The 25,000-nt window shown below is 33.3% G+C and overlaps 1 protein-coding gene across 14 annotated transcripts in view; it reads left to right on the top strand.

Annotated features, from left to right (window-relative positions):
• Positions 1 to 25,000, top strand: part of LOC115223391 (multiple PDZ domain protein) — a 758,365-nt gene that overhangs the window by 574,268 nt on the left and 159,097 nt on the right. For 11 of the 14 annotated variants that reach the window (XR_005003540.1, XM_036512481.1, XM_036512487.1 and 8 more), the window contains 5 exons: positions 4,417 to 4,694; positions 7,708 to 7,835; positions 9,493 to 9,603; positions 12,590 to 12,622; positions 17,644 to 17,793. Coding sequence is in view for 13 of the 14 variants with exons in the window: in XM_036512481.1 (XP_036368374.1) it covers positions 4,417 to 4,694; positions 7,708 to 7,835; positions 9,493 to 9,603; positions 12,590 to 12,622; positions 17,644 to 17,793 (700 nt within the window). In the remaining variant the exon portion in view is untranslated. The remainder of the gene's footprint in view (positions 1 to 4,416; positions 4,695 to 7,707; positions 7,836 to 9,492; positions 9,604 to 12,589; positions 12,623 to 17,643; positions 17,794 to 25,000) is intronic. The other 3 variants (XM_036512485.1, XM_036512488.1, XM_036512489.1) reach the window with 3 other exon arrangements.

Raw genomic sequence — 25,000 nt, 5'->3', positions numbered from 1 at the left:
TGGTAGAATTGTTACAGCTCTGGACAAAATGCTTAGCAGTGTTTATTTCAGCTCTTTACATTCTGAGCTCAAATCCAGCTGAGGTTAACTTTGCCTATCGTCTTTCCAGGGTAGATAAAAATAAGTAAGTACCAGTGGTGCACTGGTGCCAATATAATCAACAAACTCTCCCCCCCCCCCAAAGTCGCTGACTTTGTGCTAAGATATGAAACCATTATTTACTTTTTTTTTTTTGCACTTTATCATTTACAAGGTTTTTTATATTTTGACTATGATTGTTTTTATTTATTTTTAATAAACATCTTGATTTTCAAATATGTTTGTTAATTACAGTCTTTATAATGTTTAAAAATTTGAGATATTTTAATGTTTTTATTCTTCTTATTGGACATGTTCTTTATTGTTTTTGTTTTATGTTACATTATATCTTATAAATATTGCAGACATTAATAATATTTTTGCTGATGTTTTATTCATGTTTTTTAATTGCATTCATTTTTTTTTTTTTAGAGTTATTTTCAGTTTTATAACTCTGTCTTGTACTCAAACATACAGCTTTTACAATTTTTCCAAGTCAGCCAGCAATAAATCCTATCCATGATCACTCCATCTGCTAGAAATAACCCCCAAATCTCTTGTAACATGTTACTGCTTCACATAAATAATAGACATATTGGATGGTCATGGATGGATTGCCTGGCGACTAAAACAACAACATTTTTATACAGTTATTGTCATAACATCTTTCGAAACTGATTACTGTAACAACAAATCTTCTGGAGATGTAAAGTTAACAATTGTTTGGTTTCATTGAGTTTAATTAAAGAATTTCAATCCAAGGCATATAGGTAGATGACCAAATTATTAGAGAGGTAAATTAAATAACTTGTGTTGTTTGCTTCCATCCTTTCTCAGTCTGAGTTCACTCTGCTATTTGTCCAAACACGGTGAATAAAAATAAGTAGTATTCATTAATGATAGGTATTGATATAATTGACTAATATGCCCTTGAAGGTAATGCTCCAGCATGGCCTTAATCCAGTGATTGAAACCAGTAAAAGATAATAGGCACCCCCAACAGACCCTTTTTCAGTGAGCTTTTAGCAAATACAGGAAATTATTATTATTATTATTATTATTATTATTATTATTATTTTTGGTATTATTATTATTATTATTTTAAGCAGCAAGCTGGTTGAATTGTTAACATGTTGAACAAAATGCTTAGCAGAAATTTCCTTTGGCTCTTCATGTTGATTTTGCTTTTCATCTTTTTCATTTTTTTTGAGGGTCAATAAAATAAAATACCAGTCCAGTACAAAAGTCAACGTAATCCAACTTGCCTCTTTTCCTAAAATTACTGGCCTTGTGCTGAAATTTGAAACAGTTATTATTACCATTATTGTTGTTATACCTCTATCTATAACAAAAAATAAAAGGAAAACAACAGCTACTTCACATTTTATTCCTAAATTCTTTTGATACCAAATATCCTGAAACTACCTCTAGTTCTTACAAAAAAAAAGTCTGTTCAACCTTCCATCATAATTTCATTAAATTATATTCCCGACACCACTAATTTAATAATGGTTTCTAATTCAAGCACAAGGATAGCAGTTTTCAGGGAAGGATATTTGTCGATTAAATCAACTCCAGTATTTGATTAATACTTTATTTTATTGACCCCAGAGGGATAAGCAGCAAAGTTGACTATAGCAGGAGTCGATCTCAGAATATGAAGAGCCAAACACATGCTTCAAGGTGTTCTGTCTAATGCTCTCATTATTCTGTCAATCCACCTCACTACACCAGCTCAATAATCAAAATAAAACCCTTTTGTTATCATATTTCTGCTAAAATACACTGGCTTAATTTCAATTAATTTTGAAAATAATGAAGTATTTATTTAAATAACTGTCATTATTAAACTGGTGTTTGGAATATAAATTAACATAAAATTTTGATTGGACGTTTTAATTTAGATAAATTTATAACAGAAATTTTGTAATACAGAACCTACCAAAGGTGCTTTCAGATAGGTTGCTATTAAAAAAGTTAAACCTCTTTAAATTCTTCATTATTTCGAAAATTATTGGAATTATAGAAGCAGTGTATTTAATTAGAAATATAATTACAAAACAATGTTAAAGGAATTGTTCTTGTTACAAAATCTTAGATTTTTCCCAAGTTTAGTTTCTTTAATGTTCCTTCTTTCTTTCCAGCAATGAGAGAAAAATATTTCAAGATGTTTAAAAAAAGTTTCAAAATTATAATGTCTTATTTAATTCATTTATTATTTTAAGAATCACATTATTTATTTAAAGTTTTCAAATATAAAAAAAAAACACAAACTCGATGTTTCTGATTAAACTAACATCTTTCTTCAGTTTGTTTTATTTATTAAACACAGAAAATCACATGATGTATTTGTGATATTATCTCTTGTATTACCATTATGTTTTATTATTGTTATTATTAATATTGTAATGGTAGTAAGTCACAGAATCAGTATTGTTGTGGACAAGATGCTTTGCAGTATTTAGTTTTTAAACTTCCCTTTGCTTTCCAAGTTCAGAATCTGCTGCGGTTGATTTTGACTTCGTAAAATAAGATCCATTTAAATACTGAAACATTGTCAGATGGCAAAAACTGTAGTGTTTTGATCAGCTTATTAGAGTCTGGAACCTCTGCTCCTACACCATCAAGAGCAACAGAACTTTTATGCAAACATTAATTTGTATTCTGCACTGCTTGCTCACATGTCAGCATTCAGTAAATTAATTAATTATTTGCCTATAAACATGCAAACGTATCCTAATTTACAAACTTCACTAATTAATTTCTAATAACACAGATCTTCACAAGTTTCCTCAGACTTTGTAAAATTTCTAATTAATTCCAATAATTAGTCTGTGATTGTGTACATGCATGCGTGTGTGTGTATTGCAATATTTTAGGATGGTGGATTGGCAGAAACATTAAAGCATCTGGGAGAAAATATCTCATGGTATTTGTTCCGAGTCTTTACATTCTTAGTTCAAATCCCAGTGACATCAGTTTTGCATTTTTTCCTTCTAGAGTAGATAAATAAAATACCATCCAATTACTAGGGTCAATTTGATTGAACTCTTCCCCTTAAAAATTACCATACCCCTCTCTAAAATTTAGGAACTATCATAGAAGGAATGGGGTTCATAGAATTGTTAGAGCATCAGACATAATGTTTTGTGTTATTTCTTCCACCTCTTTACATTCAAATTTCAAATTCGAGACCCCGCTTGCCTTTCATCCTCTCCGAGGTCAATAAAATAAGTACCAGTTGTGCACTTGAGTCAATGTAATTAGCTAAGCCCCTCACCACAACATTTCAGGCTTTGTACCAGTAATAGATAGAATTATTATTATTAATCATATCATGAAAATGTAAGAATCGTTACTGCGCTGGGAAAAATGCTTAGCGGAATCTCATCCATCCTTATGCTCTGAGTTCAAATTCCTCTGAGGCTGTCTTTGCCTTTCATCCTTTCAGGGTCAATAAAATAAGTACGAGCTGAACTCTGGGGTCAACCTAAGTGACTTATCTTCTCTCCCGAAATTGCTGGTCTTGTGGCAAAATTTGTGATCATTATTTATTTTGCTGAGTATGATGGAAAATGCCAGCTGCCTCTAACCAGCATACTAAGGTGAAACTTGTTTACTGACACTTGTCATGCTTCATGAACACTGCAGAGAACTCTTGCAGTTCCAAGCAATGATGATTTTTGTATGTGTTCTGTTTTTACAGTCGCTCCAATCTTTTTTGAGCCATGCTGGTAGTTTGGTACTGATACTACCAAGTGCACCAATCACTATTGGTATCATGTCCACTCTCTTCATTGCCCCACTTTATCATTGTTTTTTTCATTTTATTATTATTATATTTTATTATTATTATTATTATTATTATTGGGTAAAATGTTTTGCTGTATTTGTTCCAGCTCTTTACATTCTGAGGTCAAGTCCTATCAATGTCAACTTTGCTCTCCATATCTCTGGGACCTATGAAATAACATTGCAAATAAATACATAACTCACTGTGTTTTTCAAGATACTTTTATTACTGAAGCTTTCAACTTCATGTTTCAATCACAAAACTAATTTTCATTTACTGCGACATAGTCATCTTACACCACAAGGTAGCATCTTTTTTAATGCCTCTGCTTATACTCCTGGAAATGAAGTACCAATGAAACACTTAGCTCAATCTAATCAACTGACCCTCACCCCCAACACAAACTTGTGGCATTGTACTTATTTTAGAAACAATTGTTGTTGATGTTGTTATAATTGTTATTAGTATCATTATAAGATGAAACATTGCTGGTACTTCACCAAATATATCTTATGTTTCCACTTCTTCTCTTTCCCTTACTACAGTTCCAATTTATCTCCAATACACATGTTTGGTCACGGCAGTACGGAGGGGCTTCGTTCTGCTTACACATCACCATCACACAGTCCACTTCATCTGGGCGAAGTAAAACCCGCAAGTGCTCCCACATCTCCAATTGTACCCATCACCTCTAAAGGACAAGGACGCCAGATGACACTATCGTGTGATGGCTCTCCAGCCACTGGGGACCACACATGGAGGGCGCCACGTGAAGTTACTCTTGAGCGAGAACCTGGCAAGAGTTTAGGCATCAGCATTGTGGGTAAGTTTTTGTTTTTAATTTCTTATTTCACTGCTTTGAGATTCACCATTCCTAAAAAGAAATATGATTCTGACATAATGTCAGTAAAGCTGGACTCAAGAGTCATCTTCGAAGTCATAAAACGAGACAGATGAGTGACAACCTAGCCACTGGTGGTGGTGTAACACACCATACTAATCATATCTGTCGAGCATGTAATTCGGTAGGAAGACTTAAACGACATGCAAAGGTACATGAAGCCCAGTTACAACTACAGCCGGCTATTACCAGTAAAGGTTTTAGTTGCCAATTTTGTACAAGACATTGTAGATCTTTAGCTGGGCTAAAAAGTCACATTCGATCACAGCACCAGTAACAGTTAAGCTTCGTGCAATGGCCATACTCAATAACAAGGGGGCAGCCATAATAAAAATTAAAAAAATGTATGTATGTGTGTGTGCATGCACATACACACACATAATATGTGAGTGTCTGTTTATGTATATGCATATACATATGTGTGTATGTCTGTGTGTTTACATATGTCCACATAGGCGCAGGAGTGGCTGTGTGGTAAGTAGCTTGCTAACCAACCACATGGTTCCGGGTTCAGTCCCACTGCGTGGCATCTTGGGCAAGTGTCTTCTGCTATAGCCCCGGGCCGACCAATGCCTTGTGAGTGGATTTGGTAGACGGAAACTGAAAGAAGCCTGTCGTATATATGCATGTGTGTGTGTTTGTGTGATGCTGGTGTGTTTACGTCCCTGTCACTTAGCGGTTCGGCAAAAAGAGACCGATAGAATAAGTACTGGGCTTACAAAAAGAATAAGTCCCGGGGTCGAGTTGCTCGACTAAAGGCGGTGCTCCAGCATGGCCGCAGTCAAATGACTGAAACAAGTAAAAGAGTAAAAGAGTATATGTGTGTATGTCTGTGTGTTTACATATGTCCACATGTGTATGTGTATATGTGTGTGGATATTTCAAGTTTAGTTTTTCAATGTATGGCACGTAATTTTCATAGTTTCATTTTTACATTTTTGACTGAGATCTGCAGGAAGACATGTTCCAAGCAGGAAACATGAAGTGAGATACATGACCTGTTTAACTTCTTTCTCATCATAATATATGCACTACAATATTAGCATTACATACTACTCCAGTGTTTGAGCATGTGATATACACTAACAACCACAACTACTACTACTACTACTATACATGTCTCTTTGTGTGTGTGTTGATTGGAAACTGAAAATTCAGTCCAAGAAATGCATACAAACAAGAAAGCTACAAAAGCTACTGAGGCAATAAATAGATGCAGGTGAATAAATATAGTTCACTATATGTATTGGGTGTGGAGGTGCATGGCTTAGTGGTTAGCGTGTCAGCACCATGATCATAAGATTGTGGTTTCAATTCCTGGACTGGGCGACGCGTTGTGTTCTTCAGCAAAACACTTCATTTCACGTTGCTCCAGTCCACTCAGCTGGCAATAATGAGTAACGCTGCGATGGACTGGCGTACCGTCCAGTTGGGGAACACATACGCCATAGAAACCGGGCCCATGAGCCTGGCTAGGCTTTAAAAGGGCGCATTTATTTATTATTTATATGTATTACCTCGTCTGGCACCTGTGTCGGTGGCACGTAAAAACCACCATCCGAGCGTGGCCATCCGCCAGCCTCATCTGGCACCTGTGTCGGTGGCACATAAAATCACCCACTACACTCTCGGAGTGGTTGGCATTAGGAAGGGCATCCAGCTGTAGAAACACTGCCAGATCTGACTGGCCTGGTGCAGCCTTCGGGTTCCCCAGACCCCAGTTGAACCATCCAACCCATGCTAGCATGGAAAGCGGACGTTAAACGATGATGATGATGATGATTGAGTACTTTTTGTCTCATTTGTACATCCAAGTACACACACACACACAGATGTGTGTGTGTGTGTGTGTGTGTTGTAAAAGGTTGCATGGAAAGATGATAAACATGGAAATTAGGAAAAAAACACACAAGAGAGTAGACACTCTCATCCCAAAAATCATCTTAATTTCAACACTTTATCGATAATATTGTTCAATTTGATGGCATAATCAGCAAAATGCTGCTGGGATGTAAACAAGCCAACGTGCAGGATATTAATGAAACAAGTATAAGCAAAGACAAGGTCCATAGACCAAATGAGTGAAAGGACGAGTTATGAAAAGTTATGAAATGGGAAAATATATGAAGCAAAAAAACAGGGACAGTAACCCAAAAGATAAATAATTAATAAATGACACACGTGTTTCTATCATATTTATAGAGAGGGACTTTCAGAATTAAGACTAGACAACATATGTATTTGTGTGTATCTATGTATGTATACAGACCTACACACATACACTCACACACATACATGAGGCCGATCAACAGAATCATTAGTGTTAAATAGATTGTTTTATGGTAATCTTTCGAACTATTGAAAAGGTTGCAAGATTTTAGGAAAATAAAAATAAGAAGACAGTGGAAATTTTACCGCTGAGTGTGTTACATTATAAGGCACAAAAAGAAAATGACTCTCCCCAGACACAACAGTTTATGATAATCTTTATGACTCTATGCTCTGAGTTCAAGTCCTGTAACAATCAACTTAAACTTTCATCCTCTCAGGTCATCTACTGAGCTCAACTGATTTTTCTCTGTCCCTCACTTTGTCTTTCTGTCTGTCTGTCTTTTGCTCTTCTAAAAGAAATCATTTGAGCTGTTCATGTTCAGAGTACCAGGGGAAATATTAACTTGCTCAGAGATAGGCAAGGGTTGGCAACAGGAGAATATCTAGCTCTGTGTGTTTCACCTGTCCTATACAAGTGGACAGTGAGATGATGATGATGAAGATGGGTAACTCTTCTAATAAAGAAATTGAATCATGAATGTGTCTAAAATGTTTTTAATCAGTTGAGATATTGTAAAATGCAGGTTAATGTGTGAAAAAGTCTTGTTGCTTTAATTATTTGCTTTGTTATCAAACTTAATCCTAAACCATTTTGCCATTGTAGGTGGAAGAATCAATGTGCCTCATGCTTCACCTGAACAAATAATGTCAGGTATTTTCATAAAGCTTGTAATGAAAGATAGCCCTGCTGGCAGGGAGGGCTCGCTTCAAACTGGTGATAGAATATTAGAGGTGAGTAACAGGACACCCCATTTATCTTTGGAATTTCGTGTAAAGATTTAATTAGGAAAGAGTTTACTTCCAACTGGTGATAGAATATTAGATGAATAATACGGTCCAGTTTGTTATAGGAATTTTTTAAAGTATTAATGATGTTATTTAATCCCAGGTCAGCTCTGATATAACAGTTCTAGGGTTAAAGACAGTTAAGTTATGACCTATATGTATTTTTATAAACATCTTAGACTACATTTTACCAGCCAATTCTCCTTCAAATCACACCCTACAAAGATGGTAGGAGATGATGGTAGGGTGTAATATGAAGGAGATTTGGTTGCTGTTTCTAGCACGTTAGAGTCACCATGTAGAGGGTCCATTGTAGGCTCTTTAGCTTTTGTTTTTAAATGGTTAATGAGTTGATTGAATTCCATAATTATTACATCTTACGGTCAGTATTAATGGTTCAACCTTTATGTGATGCTGTGTTGGAAAAATTGACTTGGCCATGTCACACTTTGTCCAAGCTATACTAGCTCTACATATTAATAAGCTACACTGGTGCTACACTTGCTAAAAGTAGTAGCCAAATACCCCTCAAATTACACTAAACCATTTTTAAAAAAAGGGAGGTGCATGTTTGATATTGTAGTCTTAAATTCATTTATACCTGAAAATGAGATGTTTATGGAGGGATTACCTTTGATCTTAGATCATTGAAGTTGGTTTGACAGGGGCTGACTTTGAGTTAAGCAATTCGTTGACTTTACAATATTTCTGTTGTTTGGAATAACAAATTGTTACTTCTGTATTTATAAGTTGGACTGTTTAGTTCTGCTCACCTTGTAAGTTGAAGGTCCATCCAAACACCTCATAACCACTAGTTTTATCTCTTCCCAGATCCATGTGTACTAGACTTACATAGAGTAAGTCCTGGGGTCGATTTGTTTGACTAAAGGCAGTGCTCCAGCTTGGCTACAATCAAATGACTAAAACAAGTAAAACGAATAAAAAGAAAAAAAAAGAATAACTAAACATAAATCAGAAGTCAATCAATTAAGTTTAAATATTAGAGCATCATTAACTGTGATAATGAACTTTGTAATAATGTAAACACATTTCTTCTATGTTTTCAACGGGCAGAGACATGAGTGAGGAGTGTCCTGACCCACCATTTCATGATTTATTAACCACTCCTCAGAGCCAATGTACAGAATCTCTTACTCCGATAAATAACATTGTATACCCTGCCTACTATATATATATATATATATATATATATATATATATATATATTATATATATATATATAATATATATATTATATATATATATATATATATATATATACATATATATATATATTGTTGTTGCTGACATGGTGATTTTATCAGTAGAAACCCTACCTCTTTTACATCTTAAAAAGAAAAAAAACAATGTTAATTGATGATATAGTTTTGTAGAACCAGAAGTGTTCTTATACATGTTGGCATGATAAGTGTTAAATGAAGAGGGGGTGATACGTATTAAGCATAATCCTCTTTCAGACCTTGGTTTAGCAAAACATTTTGTAAGAATTCCTGTAAGAGAGAGAGAGAGAAGGAGGAAGGGAGTGAGTGTTTTTGTTGTACGATAAAGAGAGATTTATCAAATATTTACCTTTACATTCCAGGTGAATGGAAAAGATCTACGTGATGCTTCTCATGATGAAGCTGTTGAAATTATCAGGAATGCAACGAGTCCAGTTCATTTCTTAGTCCAAAGTTTAACAGATACATCATGTGTATGTATTCACAGCTTATATATATATATCTTTATATCTGTGTGTATGTGTGTATGTACATGCACTATGTGTATGTGTATCTTTATAAACCTGTATGAGTATAGGTGTATTCCTTTATGGATATTTTTTTTTTCCTTGATGAAATGAGATATATGTACTACCATGTTTTGATATGATCCATTTATTTTCCTCTTATCAAAAAGAACACCAAAGAACAAGCTAAATATTATTCGATTTTAGATTTTCATCGCAATTTCTATTTCCTTATTTTGTGTATGTTTGTTTTTTTTTTTTAACTATGGGTAATATTATTATTTCAAAAGATATTTCTATTCATGGCTTGTAAACATTAAAAAAAAATTTTTTTATCTTAAAGAGAAATAATTTTGTTTTATATATTTTTTGATGTTACAAGCATTTAAATGAACTTGAAATAATTCTTTTTTGAAACATTGAAACTCAAAGCATTATATAAAGCTATAAATAATAGGATGTAAATATTGGGTTAAAAACCCTGTGGATAGAAAAAGTTGAAAGCTGCCTATGGGACTCAAACCCATATCTCCTGAAAATATGATAGGTGTTCAACCATTGGACCAAAGCAATCCTTTGAATTTCTCTATCCAATATGTACAATCCATAGCTTTATATACATACTTCAAGTTTCAGTATGTTTTTTTCGTTAATTTATGACCATTTAGTTAAAGTTATTGCAAAGTATTGCAGTTTATGTTCAGTTTACTAAGTCACTAAGCTTTTTAATATTGGTTTAATATCACCGAGAAAGGATACCAGTCTGTTATTACCAGTGTTGGCCACAAAAAGATTTTATCTTGGTAGTTAGTTAAGAAAATCTATATCAGTTATGCAATCTATGCAGTATCTCTCTGTTTTATGGCCGTGGTATATTATTCTTCTATACCATTGTCAGTAAGTACACTGACCAGCATTTCCCAACCAGGGATCTGCAGAATGCTTCTATTTTGCAAGACAACACTAGAGGTTCCACAAAGAATAGTAATAAATACTCTAATTAAGTGCTGATTCATCTTCAAGCCATTCTTTTGTTTTAAATATACATTTATAATTTTATTATACATGTATGACATATTTCCTAAAGTAGAGAAATCTTGTCATATCTTGGTGGACCCTTTAAGAAAAGATGTCTATTCATAAGGAATATGGTCTAAACAAGGTTTTGGTTAAGATGAAATTTCTAAAATCATCTTTGTGGCATCTGATGGATTTAACACCATTACCAAAACTTTTCAAAAATAGTTTTATGACTTGTTTCATAAAATTAAATTTCTCTTTTAAGAAATTTAATTTTATGAAAGAGAAAGAAAAAGTATACACACATACACACATACATATGTATACTGTTTTACAAGGAAAAAGTTGCCAGCGACTTTGAAGTTTTTGCCAGTCATCGACTGTCAGACAGTATTGAGTGATCCTTCAATTAATGTTTGACCATTTTTGTTCATAATTACACTTAAAAATAACCTTTAGTATGTGTAATAACAAAATGAAAATGTGTTATGTGTATGTATTTGTGTGCATAATGTGTGCATATAAATATGTGTGTGTGCGTATATATATATATAGCTTATGGTACATATATGCCAATAATTTGTGTGGATGTATATCTACACACACATATATGACTGAACATATATAATAATAGAATGCAAATAGTTTACTATAATACTGTGTTGAAACACCAGTTCTTGGCTGGCCACTGAAGCAATGCCAAAGCCAATTTTATACTTAGCTAGTATTATGTGTTTGTGCATATGCATATACAATAATAGCAATGTAGATGCTTTCTTTGCCTGTATGCGTATGTATAATGTGCAGCTTAATATATGTGACAAATTAAAAAGGTGTGTTGCAAGCATTAAAAAAATGAATTTAAAAACACTAGATGATAAAACTGGTTGATTGAGTAGGTCATCAGACTGAATGACTTGTGGTATTTGTTACTGCCTTCTGACTTCAAATCCCACTGAAGTCAGCCTTGCATTTCATCCTTCTGAGGTTATACATAAAGTACCAGTCAATAGAGGGGAGATTGGTGGAACTGGTAGGGCTTTTGATAAGATGCCTTGTGGTGGGTGTCTGTTCCAATTCTCTGTGTTTTGAGTTCAGATTCCATGCAGGCATGTGTGTCCCTATAGTATGTAGAATACTACTTTGGCCTAGAATGGCAAGTAAGACATGCCATCACCAAACTGATGGGGATGAGTGCATATAAATGGAAATATATATGTTTTAACAAAAGTTAGTCTGTGTATATATGTATGTGTATGTACATACACATACACATGTACACAAACATACATATGTGTCTGTCATCTAATGTGTATATGTATTTGTGTACGTAATCTATTCTTATACATGTGGTGTTTTTGCCTTTCTCTTTATTTGTACACATATATACATACATGTACATGATTATATATATGTGTGTATATATATATATATATATATATATATATATACACATGTGTATATTTTATTAACATGTATGAATGTGCATATGTATATATTATATGTATATGAATGTGTGTATACATGCATTTATATCTGTATGTGCACACACATACATATATATATATATATGCATATACAGTATACCAGAAATAATTAGAATATAAATGTCTGCATAATTATGTTTAATGTTTCCTTTAATCTAAATTTATTTTGTTGTGTGTGTGAAAGAAGGTTAAAAATATGACTTCTCCACACTGCATATATATATATATATATATATATGCAATGTGTGTGTGTGTGTTATGTAAGGTGTTGCTCATTTTTTACCTTTTATATATATATATATATATATATATATATATATATATATATATATATAATATATATATATATAGATATATATATATATATATCTATATATATATATATGCAATGTGTGTGTGTGTGTACTGTGGAAAAAATCCTTGAGTTATTATTTTGAACTTTCCAGATAAAATACATGCGTGTCAATTTGAATAAAAAGGTAAATATTTTGCACACTCCCTGGAAAAAGAATGTGTGTTTAAAAATAGAAGAAAATACATTTTTAAGAATATTGGAAACATGTCTTTGGAAAGTTTTATCCACATTTAGAATTCCTTGTCATGTTTTGATTTGGTATGCACTTTTACAAGAAATGTTTGTAAATATATGTGTGGAACTATGTGTGTGTATGTATATATATATATATATATATACATATATATATATATATATATACACATATACATATATATATAATATATATATATATATATATATATATATATATATATATACATAATATATATATATATACATACATATATATATATATATATATATATATATATATATATATATACATATATATATATACATTATATATATACATATATATATATATATATTATATATATATATATATAATATATATATATATATATACTATATATACATTATATATATATATATATCTATATATATATATATATATATATATATATAATATATATATATATATATATATATATATATATATATATATATATATATATAAAACCAACATACACACACACACATATAGCATATACAAATATACATACATACACACAGTTGAGCATGCATACACAGTATGATGCAAAATTCACCAGCCAACAAACAATGCTCTGCATAGTTCCTCAACCTGCAAGAAGTAGTTGCTAATTATTTTCAAAATCATACACCCTCATCTTGGGAAAAGAATAGAGACATGAAAAAAAGATATACCTTTAGATACACTTTAAAGACAGAATAATCATGTCTTGAACTTCTGACCATAAGTCTGTTTGCTCAGAGTAGACTTTGAGCTTAATGACCACAAGGCATAATTTCAGCAATATGTTATATTTTTGTGTAAATTTGATATTTTTTATGTAAAAATTTAATATTCTATTATTTATAACACTATCTGTGCCCATATGGTATTTGCAAAGGGAGGCCATCCCTTTCTCGTAAGCCTAAGTGATATGACCGGACTGCAGTTTCGAGGTTGTTGCCTCTTGTCAACGGGCGGTAATCACCGGATTACGATGAAAGGGAAAGCCTGTATGCAAATATCTTTTTGTTTTCTTGTTACATTATTTACAAAGTTTTAAGATAGGTTTAATACATAGGTAAGCTGTTTCAAGTAATGATTTTGTACCATTAACATTTTACACACTACTCAAGTATCCTAGTAATTTACAGAGACAGGCCAGAACAAGGGCTTTCTTGTGTTTGTCATTTCACCTGCTTAGTATAGCAACATTGGAACTTCTATCATTCTGCCAGCTCAGTGAAATAATAATAATAATAATGATGATAGGCCTATGAATGGCATGTTTATTTTAATGACTTATGAAATCTATAAAGTGAGTTTATTTGCCCTAGGTGTCAGGAAGACACTCAGCAGAAATGAAAACCAAATTCAAAGAAAAAGAAAAATAATAATAGTAACAAGGGCACTCAGAGAGTGCAAACCTCTGCCAAGGCAACATCAACGTCCTCTCAACGATTAGCCAGAGATGATTCTTAAAATGAGAATATCTGAAATAAACTCGACTGCTATCACAAATGAGAATACTCAAAATGAACCTGACCGCTCTCAAAAATTAAGTAAACAAAACCGGAAAAATAATCCAGAATCCTTGTCCGGTACTTGATCAATCCCAATAGTAGCCAATGTGACGGTGGCTGTAGAAAATTTAGTAACAGTAATGAATAGTTTATCCTTATTTAATACAAGCCAAACTTAACAAATTCGCCATTCAAAATAGTTTCAAAGGCGGAGGTAATAATAATAAGTTCTACTCAGGAATTTTTAAATGAATAGCAGGAGACCTTTTGGTTTTCTCTTCTCTTAGATTCTGGCCTTCCTTTAGTATTCCTGTTGTTTTAGATCAATGGATAGATGTATGTATATATGCAAGTATACTGTAAAGTGTTAATATGTATATATACTCTTTTACTCTTTTACTTGTTTCAGTCATTTGACTGCGGCCATGCTGGAGCACCGCCTTTTAATCGAGCAACTCGACCCCGGGACTTATTCTTTTGTAAGCCCAGTACTTATTCTATCGGTCTTTTTTGCCGAACCGCTAAGTAACGGGGACATAAACACACCAGCATCGGTTGTCAAGCAATGCTAGGGGACAAACACAGACATGCATATATATATATATATATATATATACATATATACGACGGTGTATATAATAAAAATATGTTAGTGTTATTTAATTTCTGAATGATTTTGCTGCCGTGTGTTTATGTAGTTTGATTCCGTTACCCATTGTTTCTACTAAGATAGAGATGCGAGTAAAATTAATAATAGAGAAATGAAAATAAAACTTTGGAAACAGCCTAAAGGGAGATAATTGAGAAAGACTTGCAAGTGAACATAAGATCGTAATCATGTAGAGTAAATATAACAAATAATCCAGATCAATCCTAAAATCTAATCTGTTCCTGCCAGTCATGAGGCCAGACATCCCTGAAAGTTTCATCCGAATCCATCCAGTGGTTCTTGAGATATCTTGCCCACGGACAAGCAAACAAACAAATATGACTGAAAACAATACCTTCACCTTTGCTAAGGTGGAGATAATAATTCTTTCTACTATAGGTACAAGGCCTGTATTGAGTAAAATTTTACATTAACTCCAGTACTTGACTGGTATTTATTGACCCTGAAAGGATGAAAGGCAAAGTCAACCTTGGTGGCATTTGAACTCAGACCATAAAACTGGAAGGAATGATGCTCAGTGTTTTGTCCAGTGTGCTAATAATTCTGCTAGCTCATTGCCTTCATAATGATAAGGTTTCAAATTTTAGCACAAGGCCAGCAATTTTATGAGTAGGGGATTTGTCAATACCATTAACCTCAGTACTTGTACTTTATTTTATCAATCCCCAAAAGATGAAAGGCTAAGTTGACCTCAGTGGGATTCGAAATTAGAATGTAAAACATTGGAACAAGTATTGTAAAGCATTTTTTTCTCTGATGCTCTGACAATTCTGCCAGCTTGCCATAATAATAATAATAATAATAATTCTTTCTAACTTTTGGCACACGGTTGGTAATTTGAGGGGAGAGGGAAGTCAATTGCATCAACCTCAATACGCAACTGGTACTTGTTTCTTCATCCCCAGAAGGTTGAAAGGCATAATCAATCCTGACAGAATTTAACTCACAATGCAAAGACGGACAAAATGCTGCTAAGCATTTGGTCTGGCATACTAATGATTCTGCTAGTTCACCACCTTCATAATAATAGTAATAATAATAATGAGGATTTTTTAAAATCAGTGTTGCTTTACTGGCACCTGTGTCGGTGGCATGTGTAAAAAGATTCGAGCGAGGTCGTTGCCAGTACCACCTGACTGGCACGTAAAAAGCACCCACTACACTCTCGGAGTGGTTGGCATTAGAAAGGGCATCCAGCTGTAGAAACTCTGCCAGATTAAGATTGGAGCCTGGTGCAGCCATCTGGTTCGCCAGCCCTCACTCAAAACTGTCCAACCCATGCTATCATGGAAAGCGGACATTAAATGATGATGATAATGATGATGATGATGATATACAGAGTAAAAGTCATTTATTTCAAATCAAAATTGTGCTAATTCTCATTGACTGGGGATTATTATTTTAAAATTCCCAGCAGATGTCAGAATTCTTCCATATATGGGCAATCTGTAGATTTTGTTAGCCAGTTTTTACAGTTACACAAGAGAGAGAGAGAGAGAGAGAACAGGAAAGAAAATGCGTAATGTTGTTTAGAGTCTCTTGTTGATAATAGAAGCAGATCTCATTTGGAATTTAATTTAAAAGAAATTGCACAAGTAATAGGTTAAACCTTTTTTTTTTTAATGCTTTATTTCGTTGAGGCAGGGGTGTGGGTGGGGGTTTTAAAGGCCTTATAGTTTGTTTGCATCAATGATACAAAATCCTCAATTTGAAACAGCTTTCAGATTTATCAAATTGTTTAATTCCCTTGTTTAATTAATGCTTGATTATATTTGTTTCAGTTAAATTATTATTTTTTTTTTTTAGCATTTAAGTAGGGGATACCAAAGAAATTATGTGAACCTTGTACACAAAACCCTTATATGTTCAACATACGCATTCACATATCCATCTACACACAGACAGACAGACACACATACATCCACACGAAGTACCCACATTAAGTGCCTAGATTACATTGGTTCAATTTATTCAACAATATTCAATCACACCGCATGCTAATCAGTTTGATTATTGCATTATTAATTCCTGTTTATCCAAATTAGTTTTGATGTAGTCTTTTCAAATGTTTACTCTTTCCAAACCACCAAATGCCATGTTTGATGCAGGAGCATTAATTCATCTCTGAATGATTTTCCTATGGGATATGATATTAGATGTAGGTGTGGGTGTGTGGAAGATGAAGTATTTGTTTTTCTTCCCCACACCCTCATACCACTACCAGCCACAAAATCCCCTACCTCTCTCCATTACAATCACCATCACCACCAACCCTCTCCTTCATTACAACTACACCACTGATTTCCTCACCCCTACTCTCTTATAACCATCTCTATCAACTTTTTCCTCCTCTGTTATAACATCATCGTCGCCAGTTTCCACCCTGTTACAACCACCATCACCACAAACTCCACCACCCTCTATTTCCGTTACACCCACTATTACCACCAACTCCTCCCCTCTCAATTACAACCACCATCATCAATTTCACCCCACTCCCATCCATTACATCCACCATCACCACTAACTCCCCCTCGTCCTTTACAACCACTATTAACACCAACTCCACACAACCCCGCTCCATCACAACCACTATCATCACCAACTGCTCCACCACCATTACAATCACACTTACCATCATTTCCACCCTCTATTACATCCACCATCAATTCCCCCACCTCCATCACCACTAACACCTCTGCAACCACAACCACCACCACCACTACCACCAAGTGCTTTAGAGTTTGTATCTTTCACAGCCTTTAGATGTGGAAGACCGCCGTGGAGTGTCACCCACTCCTAAGAACACAGACTCCTCTTCACAAATGACTGCCAAGTCACTCACTGAGCATCGACACACTTCGGTTATAGACGGGCACTTACGTCAAGTCTCACATTTAAATCTGCAGGTATTGCTGCAATTATATATAATTATGTTTGTGCTTTGATTTCTGCACATTTTCTACTGCACCCTTACCTTATCTTTCAAAGCTACGATGCTGCGTCAACGAATTTCCACAAGCTGTTTGCATTCGTTCCTCACATATATGTGACTTCTTTTATTTCAACCTTTTCTCTTTTTCTATCTTTCTCTTTCTGTCTCTCTTTTTTATTAAAATAAATCAAGTTTGTGCATCCTCAAAGCCATGAAAATCGCTGTTTGATTCATTATTTTCCTAATAAATGGCTCCTTTTTATTCTCACTTTACTCAAGCTGAAAACTATCTTTACTTTTGTTTTAAAAATTATTAAAAATATTTCTTTTTTCAAAAATCTATTATCTTGCTTATTATTACTTAAAGACAGGACTATCTTAATTTATTATTCATAATGTAAGAACTTAATTTATTCATAATGCATGAATGTAATTTATCCATAAATGCAGCAATTTAATGTATTCATAATGTAAAAACATAATTTATTCATGAATATAAGAGCTTAATTTATTCATAACTGTACAAATGTAATTTATTCATAAATGTAAGAACTTAATATATTCATAGTGTAAGAAGAAAAATCTGAAAAAGAAGAGTGGAAGTATTTATTTAATTTGATGATGGCTTAATTAAACTACTAGTCATTAGTAATAAAAGGCTTGGGGGTTCCCTGGATTTAAGTAGATTAAAATTGTCTTTTAATCCTCTTATAGACTCCATTTAGATTCACTAACATCTAATTACTGAACATTGTCAATTTGAAGTGAATTGTAGACATAAACTAAGTTTATGTGTGTTTGTTATCATTATTATTATTATTATTATTATTATTATCATCATTATTATTATTATTTTTATTATTATTATTATTTTTATTATTGTTATTATTATTATTATTATTGTTATTAGTTTAAGTAAAAGTAATCATTATTATTAGTAACTATTATCAACTGCTGTTATCTTGTCAATCATCTTATTGGATGGCCAGAAGGCAGGGATGTGCCAGAAGCATTTGAGCATCAGATTAATTGCTTGATAGTAATTAGTTCTGTTTCTTTGAGTTGTGAGTTCAAACCTCTTACTGTTTGACTTTCTCTTCCATTCCCTCTATAAAATGATAGTCAAATGGGGCAAACTCTGGAGAATTGGAAGGGTGATCAACCAGTTGATCACACACATTGCGTCCATTGAAACCAAGGACTTACGTCTTGATAAAACAAGACCCCTTTCATCAGTTTTCCTGGGTGCTTGATCTTGATGCCCTTTTGTAACTACCTCAACAAGTTGGCATAGTACTCTCCATTGATGGTGTGGCCCTTTTGAGGATAGTCAATAAACACAATACCTTTTGCATTCCAAAAAAATTAAGGCCATCACCTTCCCTGCAGATGAAACAACCCTGGCCTTTCTTTGGAACAGGTGAGGGGCATTTCCACTATGAATTTTCTCTTTGTCTCTGGCTCAAAGTGATGAAGCCAACATTCACCCTAGGTAAGGAAACCAGCTGGATTTACCTCAAATAATGTCATATATTCCCATGATGTAATCAGCCTTGTGCACTTTTGATCAAGTGTCAGAATACATTGCACCCACCAAGCAGAAACCTTCATCATGCCAAGTTCATTGTACAGAATATTCTCAATTCTCTCAGGGGATATGCTAAAAGCATTGGCTATTTGATTTATAATCAATTGCCTGTCATCTATCACCATGTTAGTCAACAAGATCAATGTTACCGCCTCCTTGGTGGCAGTTGCAGGATATCCAGACCTTGGGTCATCTTCAACACTTTCCATTCCCCTCCTAAATTAACTGCCTATTTTTGCACTGTTGATAAAACTGATGCATTATCCCCATATGTAGCAACCATGCTAAAAGGAGCTAAACCCTTTTTCTGCAAGTACTTCATAACACCATGATGCAACATTTTGTCCATTTTCAAGAGAAGTTGCTACTAGTTATTTTTGAAGTCTTCTTTAAGCAGTCAGATATCAGTTTACCTGAAAAGAAGCAATGCAGTTATTGATAATCGTTCTTTCATAGTCAGCCTATGAACTTTTCAGCTCAACCTCAAACTCTGTCAAATGTAATGCTTATTTATTTACGTGGCACATAAAAATCACCATTTGAGCATGGCTGTTGCCAGTACCGCCTGACTGGCCCTCGTGCTGGTGGCATGTAAAAGCATCCACTACACTCTCGGAGTGGTTGACATTAGGAAGGGCATCCAGCTGTAGAAACTCTGCCAGATCAGATTGGAGTCTGGTGCAGCCATCTGGTTCGCCAGACCTCAGTCAAATCGTCCAAACCATGCTAGCATGGAAAGCGGACATTAAACGATGATGATGATGATTGTTTTGAATTAATTATTGGATTAATCTCATAACTTACAAATTTCAATGGTATGATTGTTTACTTTTAGAATGATATTGCAGAGTAGGTGTGAGAGGCAGGATCTGACTAGTTTGAGCATAAAGCAAGTAGAATATGTGGACCTGATATGGCTGATTGAAATGCTAAATGGTTAAGGATATCTTTCTCCCTTCCTATATCACCATTCTCCGAGTTCCCGAAAAGGGCTATAGGCACACCATCTTACCCCCTCTAAGTTATAACAACAAGAATTAGCTCTAACTGAACTGCAATATAGTGTCCCTAGTCCAATTAAGCATTTTCCCTGAAAGAATTTGATAAAGTATACTGTAAAAGAGGGGAATGGGGTGGGAGATATAGGGAATATTAATAAATAGAAATATACATTTCCAATTAACGATTAGAATGATTCTTACTAAGATGCAAAAGTAATAAAATAACTTTTTCAACACTGCAATCTTGAATTAAATTCTTTATCAAGAATATTCTAAAAAAGGGGATTTTTGGGGGGGTTTTTTCCATTTTATATAAAACATTTTTGTCTTGAAAAATAAGCTTGTTTATTCATAACTAAAGAAATATATATGTGTGAGTGTGTGTGTATTTATATATGTATATTTATTTCTATTTTGAATCTTTTAAATTATTTCACTTGTTTATTCGTTAACTTTAGTTTTAAATTCTAATCGTTTTAAAAACTATTCGTAATTTTATGCATGCCTGGATTGCATCTTTTTATAGTTTGAAATGTTTTTTCCTTTTTTGCTTTATTTGAAATATTTCTGGTTTCTTATTTTTAACATATATTTTAGACTTTTTTTCTTCTTTTTTTTTTTACTTTCTTTATTAAATTTCATTCATTATTAGAATGATTTTATTCTTAGAAAAACATAAAATCATTTTTCAGTTAACAAAACAATTTTTCTTCATGTGTGTAGATGTGTGTGTAATTTAGTATGCTCATTATCATGAACATGTGTGTGTGTGTGTGTGTGTGGTTAAATGATGATGGCATACATACACACACACATATGTGCATACACATACAGATAAACATACATATATACAAATACACACACACACACACATATATATACATGCATACATACAAATGCCAAAACTTCCCATCCGTTTTTCACACACACACACACATTTTCTTTTCTTTTCTTTTCTTTCTTTCTCCGATCTCTTTGTTTACAAGAACTTCTTCTGTATTCATTTTTCACTGGAATGGCAACTGAAACAAGACACTTTTAATGGCATGCAAGAATGTTGTTCCTTCATATTTTTTCTCTCTATCTTATTTTATATACCTCTTTTTTTTTTCTTTTTAAATTTTTCTCTTTGCTTTTGGCATAAAATTTCCTTCCATACATTTTTTAAACATTAATTTTAAAATTTAATTTATATTTTACTTGATTTGAAGAAAAAAAAGCAAAAAAACATTTGATTATTCTTACTATTTAATTATGATTTTTTTTCTTTAATTTTCTCTGTTGATCATTAATTTCTACTGTTCTAACATTACATACGTTTTGTTGAAAACTTGAGTAGATTTTACTCCATTCTGTTAATATTTTCATTTTTTATGAGTGTTGATGCTCTTACAGAAATATGTAAGTTTGGGCAATAAACTCACATACATGGTTAGTATAAATATATACACTATAGGGAAAAGAATTGCATGGATTTTTTTTCTTCTTTGTATTTCTGTTTTTCATTCCTTTCCAAATGCTTAAACTCTTCTAAGATTTAGTCTAATTTTATTGCAAGTGTTTTCGGAAGCCATTTCATAGTCCCGTTATGTTCCCTTCTGATTGTTAAAGAGACGTTCAAAAATGGTTCATTGCTTCTCAGAATTGTTCAGTGGAAATGAATTTATACTAACGAAGAAAGAGACCGTAGGTGGGTTTAGTAGAACAAAAGAAGTAAAAAAAAAAAAAAAAGAATAAACAAAGTTAGTCATGTGGTGGACAAGAATACAGTAATCAGTGTTTTTATAGAACGGCCTTTATAGCAACATAGAGAAGAATGAATCTGGAAAATAGACCAAAATAGTAACTTGTGTTATTTGATATGTTTAAAGGGAAAAAAATCACATTTTGGTGGTATTATTATTATTATTATTATTATTATTATTATTATTATTATTATCATTGAGGCAGCAAGCTGGTAGAATTGTTGGCTCACTGGGCAAAATGCTTAGTGGCATATCATTCATCTTTACATTCTGGGTTCAAATCTGGCCAAGGTCAACTTTGCATTTCATCCTTTTGGATTCAATATTGTAGGTACCAGTTGAACACTGGGGATTGATGAAATTGACTTAACCCTCCCCTAAAATTGATGGCCTTGTGTCACTATTTTCAATTTGTTGTGCTCAAGCACCTGATCTGTTTGTATTGGAAAATCTCACAGGGTTTTGCAGATCTCCAACTCCACCACTTTCCATGGTTTATGCTTATACTACATCTTGCCTCTCTCTATCTCCCACTTTTCACAAAGTTTCCAATATAGCACTTTTACTGCCTCATCTTGTTACCACAACTTATATTGGTTTTGGGTACGTTGGGGGCAATAAAAGAGACCAAGATCACATTACTGATATTGCAAGACAAAACTTTGGCCACATATTGGAGGGTCAACCTTAGGAATTAGCCAGTGTCTCCCCTGAAATGAATCTGTAATAGAGTTGATGAAATTATTGCCCACATCATGAATGAATGCCCCCAAAAGGATTATTATTATTATTTGTATTTTGGTTTTTCTTAATTTTCCAGTACATTGGCTCTCTAAAATTCAGTATCTAGTTCTACTCTAAATAAAAACTTGACTTTTGGAAGCTATTTCATAATCTGGTTCTGTTCGTTTCTGATTGTTATGAAGTCACTCAACTGCTACTCTGAATACTAAGCAGAAGTAAATTTGTAATAAAGAAAGAAGGGTGTGGAGGCTGTGGGTGATACGATAAATAAAAACTACACAAATATGCAAAACTAATTATTTAGTCATGTAAACAAGAAGATACCAATGGCCTCTATATCAAGAGAGAGAAGAAACAGAATGTGAAATGTCACAATTGTGTTATTCATTAGTCATGTTTGGTCGTGGATGCCAGAAAGTGGATATGTAGTTGTAATAACCCTTTTGTTACTGTGTTGGTGTTAAAATAATCTGTCATTGTTTCAATTAATTTAGAAAATAATGTAGAGGTTAGTAAAATAACTCTTTCGTAATTAAGTTGATGTCTGGACTGTAATGCGACATAAAATTTTGATGGAAGTTTTTTATTTAGGCCAGTTTCACCCTTTTGATACCATATTTCTGTTGAATCACATTGTCTTTGTCTCAGTTTTTAAATTGATAAAGAACTCAGTGAAATAACTTTGTCATTATTAAGTTGATCTTTGAAACATGAAATTTTAAACACATTGTTGCCAAATTTCTGTCGAAATTCACTGGCTTTGTTTCACTTAATTTGAAAATAATGAGAAATTTAATGAAATAACTGCCATTGTTAACCGGTGTTTGGAACATGAAATTTTAATAGAGGGTTTTAATTTAAATTACTTTAAAATAGGAAGTTTATGTCATTGATCAGAGAGTGGCTAACCCATAGACTAGTAGCCATACAATTTTTAATCCTTTTGTTACCATATTTGTATTGAAATAACACTACCTTTGTTTAAATTAATTATGAAAATAATGACAAACTTAGTAAAATAATTTGGTTGCTGTTGTTGATCTGGTCTTTCAAATGTAAATTGGCATGAAATTTTTGATGGGAGGGTTTAATTTAGATCATTTTAAAACGGCAGGGTTGTATCATGGGACCACGGATAACGTCAGCCATGCTGGTTAATGAAAAGTTTTAAGTTTGCTCACTTTCAAACAGGAAATTAATATCCTAGAAACAGGGGCTGTCTCAGGCGGATTGGTATCGAAATGGATATGGTAGTATTTTGGGAGTTTGTTTGAGAAGCAAATATTTACTCGAAAAACTATTGACTTTGAACAAAAAACTAAATGCTCTTCCCTTTGGAATATCATTATTACCACTATCTGTAAGGTTCCTTTTACCTAAATTTGTATTCAGAAGAGAGCTGTCCATTTGTAAAGTTTGTGAAGACCTATAGCTGTAGGGCCATTAGGTGCAGTGTGTTTTCTCTGATTCATCTGTCTTTATTCATCACTCCATGCTAGCTCAACCCAAAATCTATACAAATTCTTCTGTTTATCCTGTACCTTTCTTTCCTACCCCCAAGACTTATTTTCATCCAAGCTCATACCAGACATTATTACATGTTCTTTACTTACTTTTAGCCATCATGGTTAAGACCATGTTGTAGCACCACCACCATTTGTTCATTTAAAATATTACATTCCCCAGGGATGCCCCATCCTCTCTCTCTCTCTTTCTCTCTCTGCCTCTCACTCTCTACAACTTCTCTCTGTCTCTTCCCCTCTCTCTGCCAGTATGTAGTTTGTTTTAATTTTTCCAAAACTGCTTATTTTACACTATACCTGCTCCTTCTTGCTCATCTAAAAAGGAGTTTCTCCTTGTTTTTGTTTTGTTTTTTCTTTTAGAGAATCTCATTATGTCCATTTTATCCACTAGAAATAACAACCAGATCTCTCTCAAACTAAATGTAACTGTCCTACAAAACGATTGGTACACTTAACAATGTAGTCCAAGATTTTATATATATATATATATATATATATATATATATATATATATATACATATATATATAGGGTATTAAGAGCACCATCCGAGCGTGATCGTTGCCAGAGCGGCTATCTGG

Source organism: Octopus sinensis, linkage group LG23, assembly GCF_006345805.1.
Source record: "Octopus sinensis linkage group LG23, ASM634580v1, whole genome shotgun sequence".
In the NCBI taxonomy this organism is placed as follows: domain Eukaryota; kingdom Metazoa; phylum Mollusca; class Cephalopoda; order Octopoda; family Octopodidae; genus Octopus; species Octopus sinensis.
The sequence above is the reverse complement of the archived record's forward strand: the minus strand, read 5'-3'. Positions and strand labels throughout refer to the sequence as shown.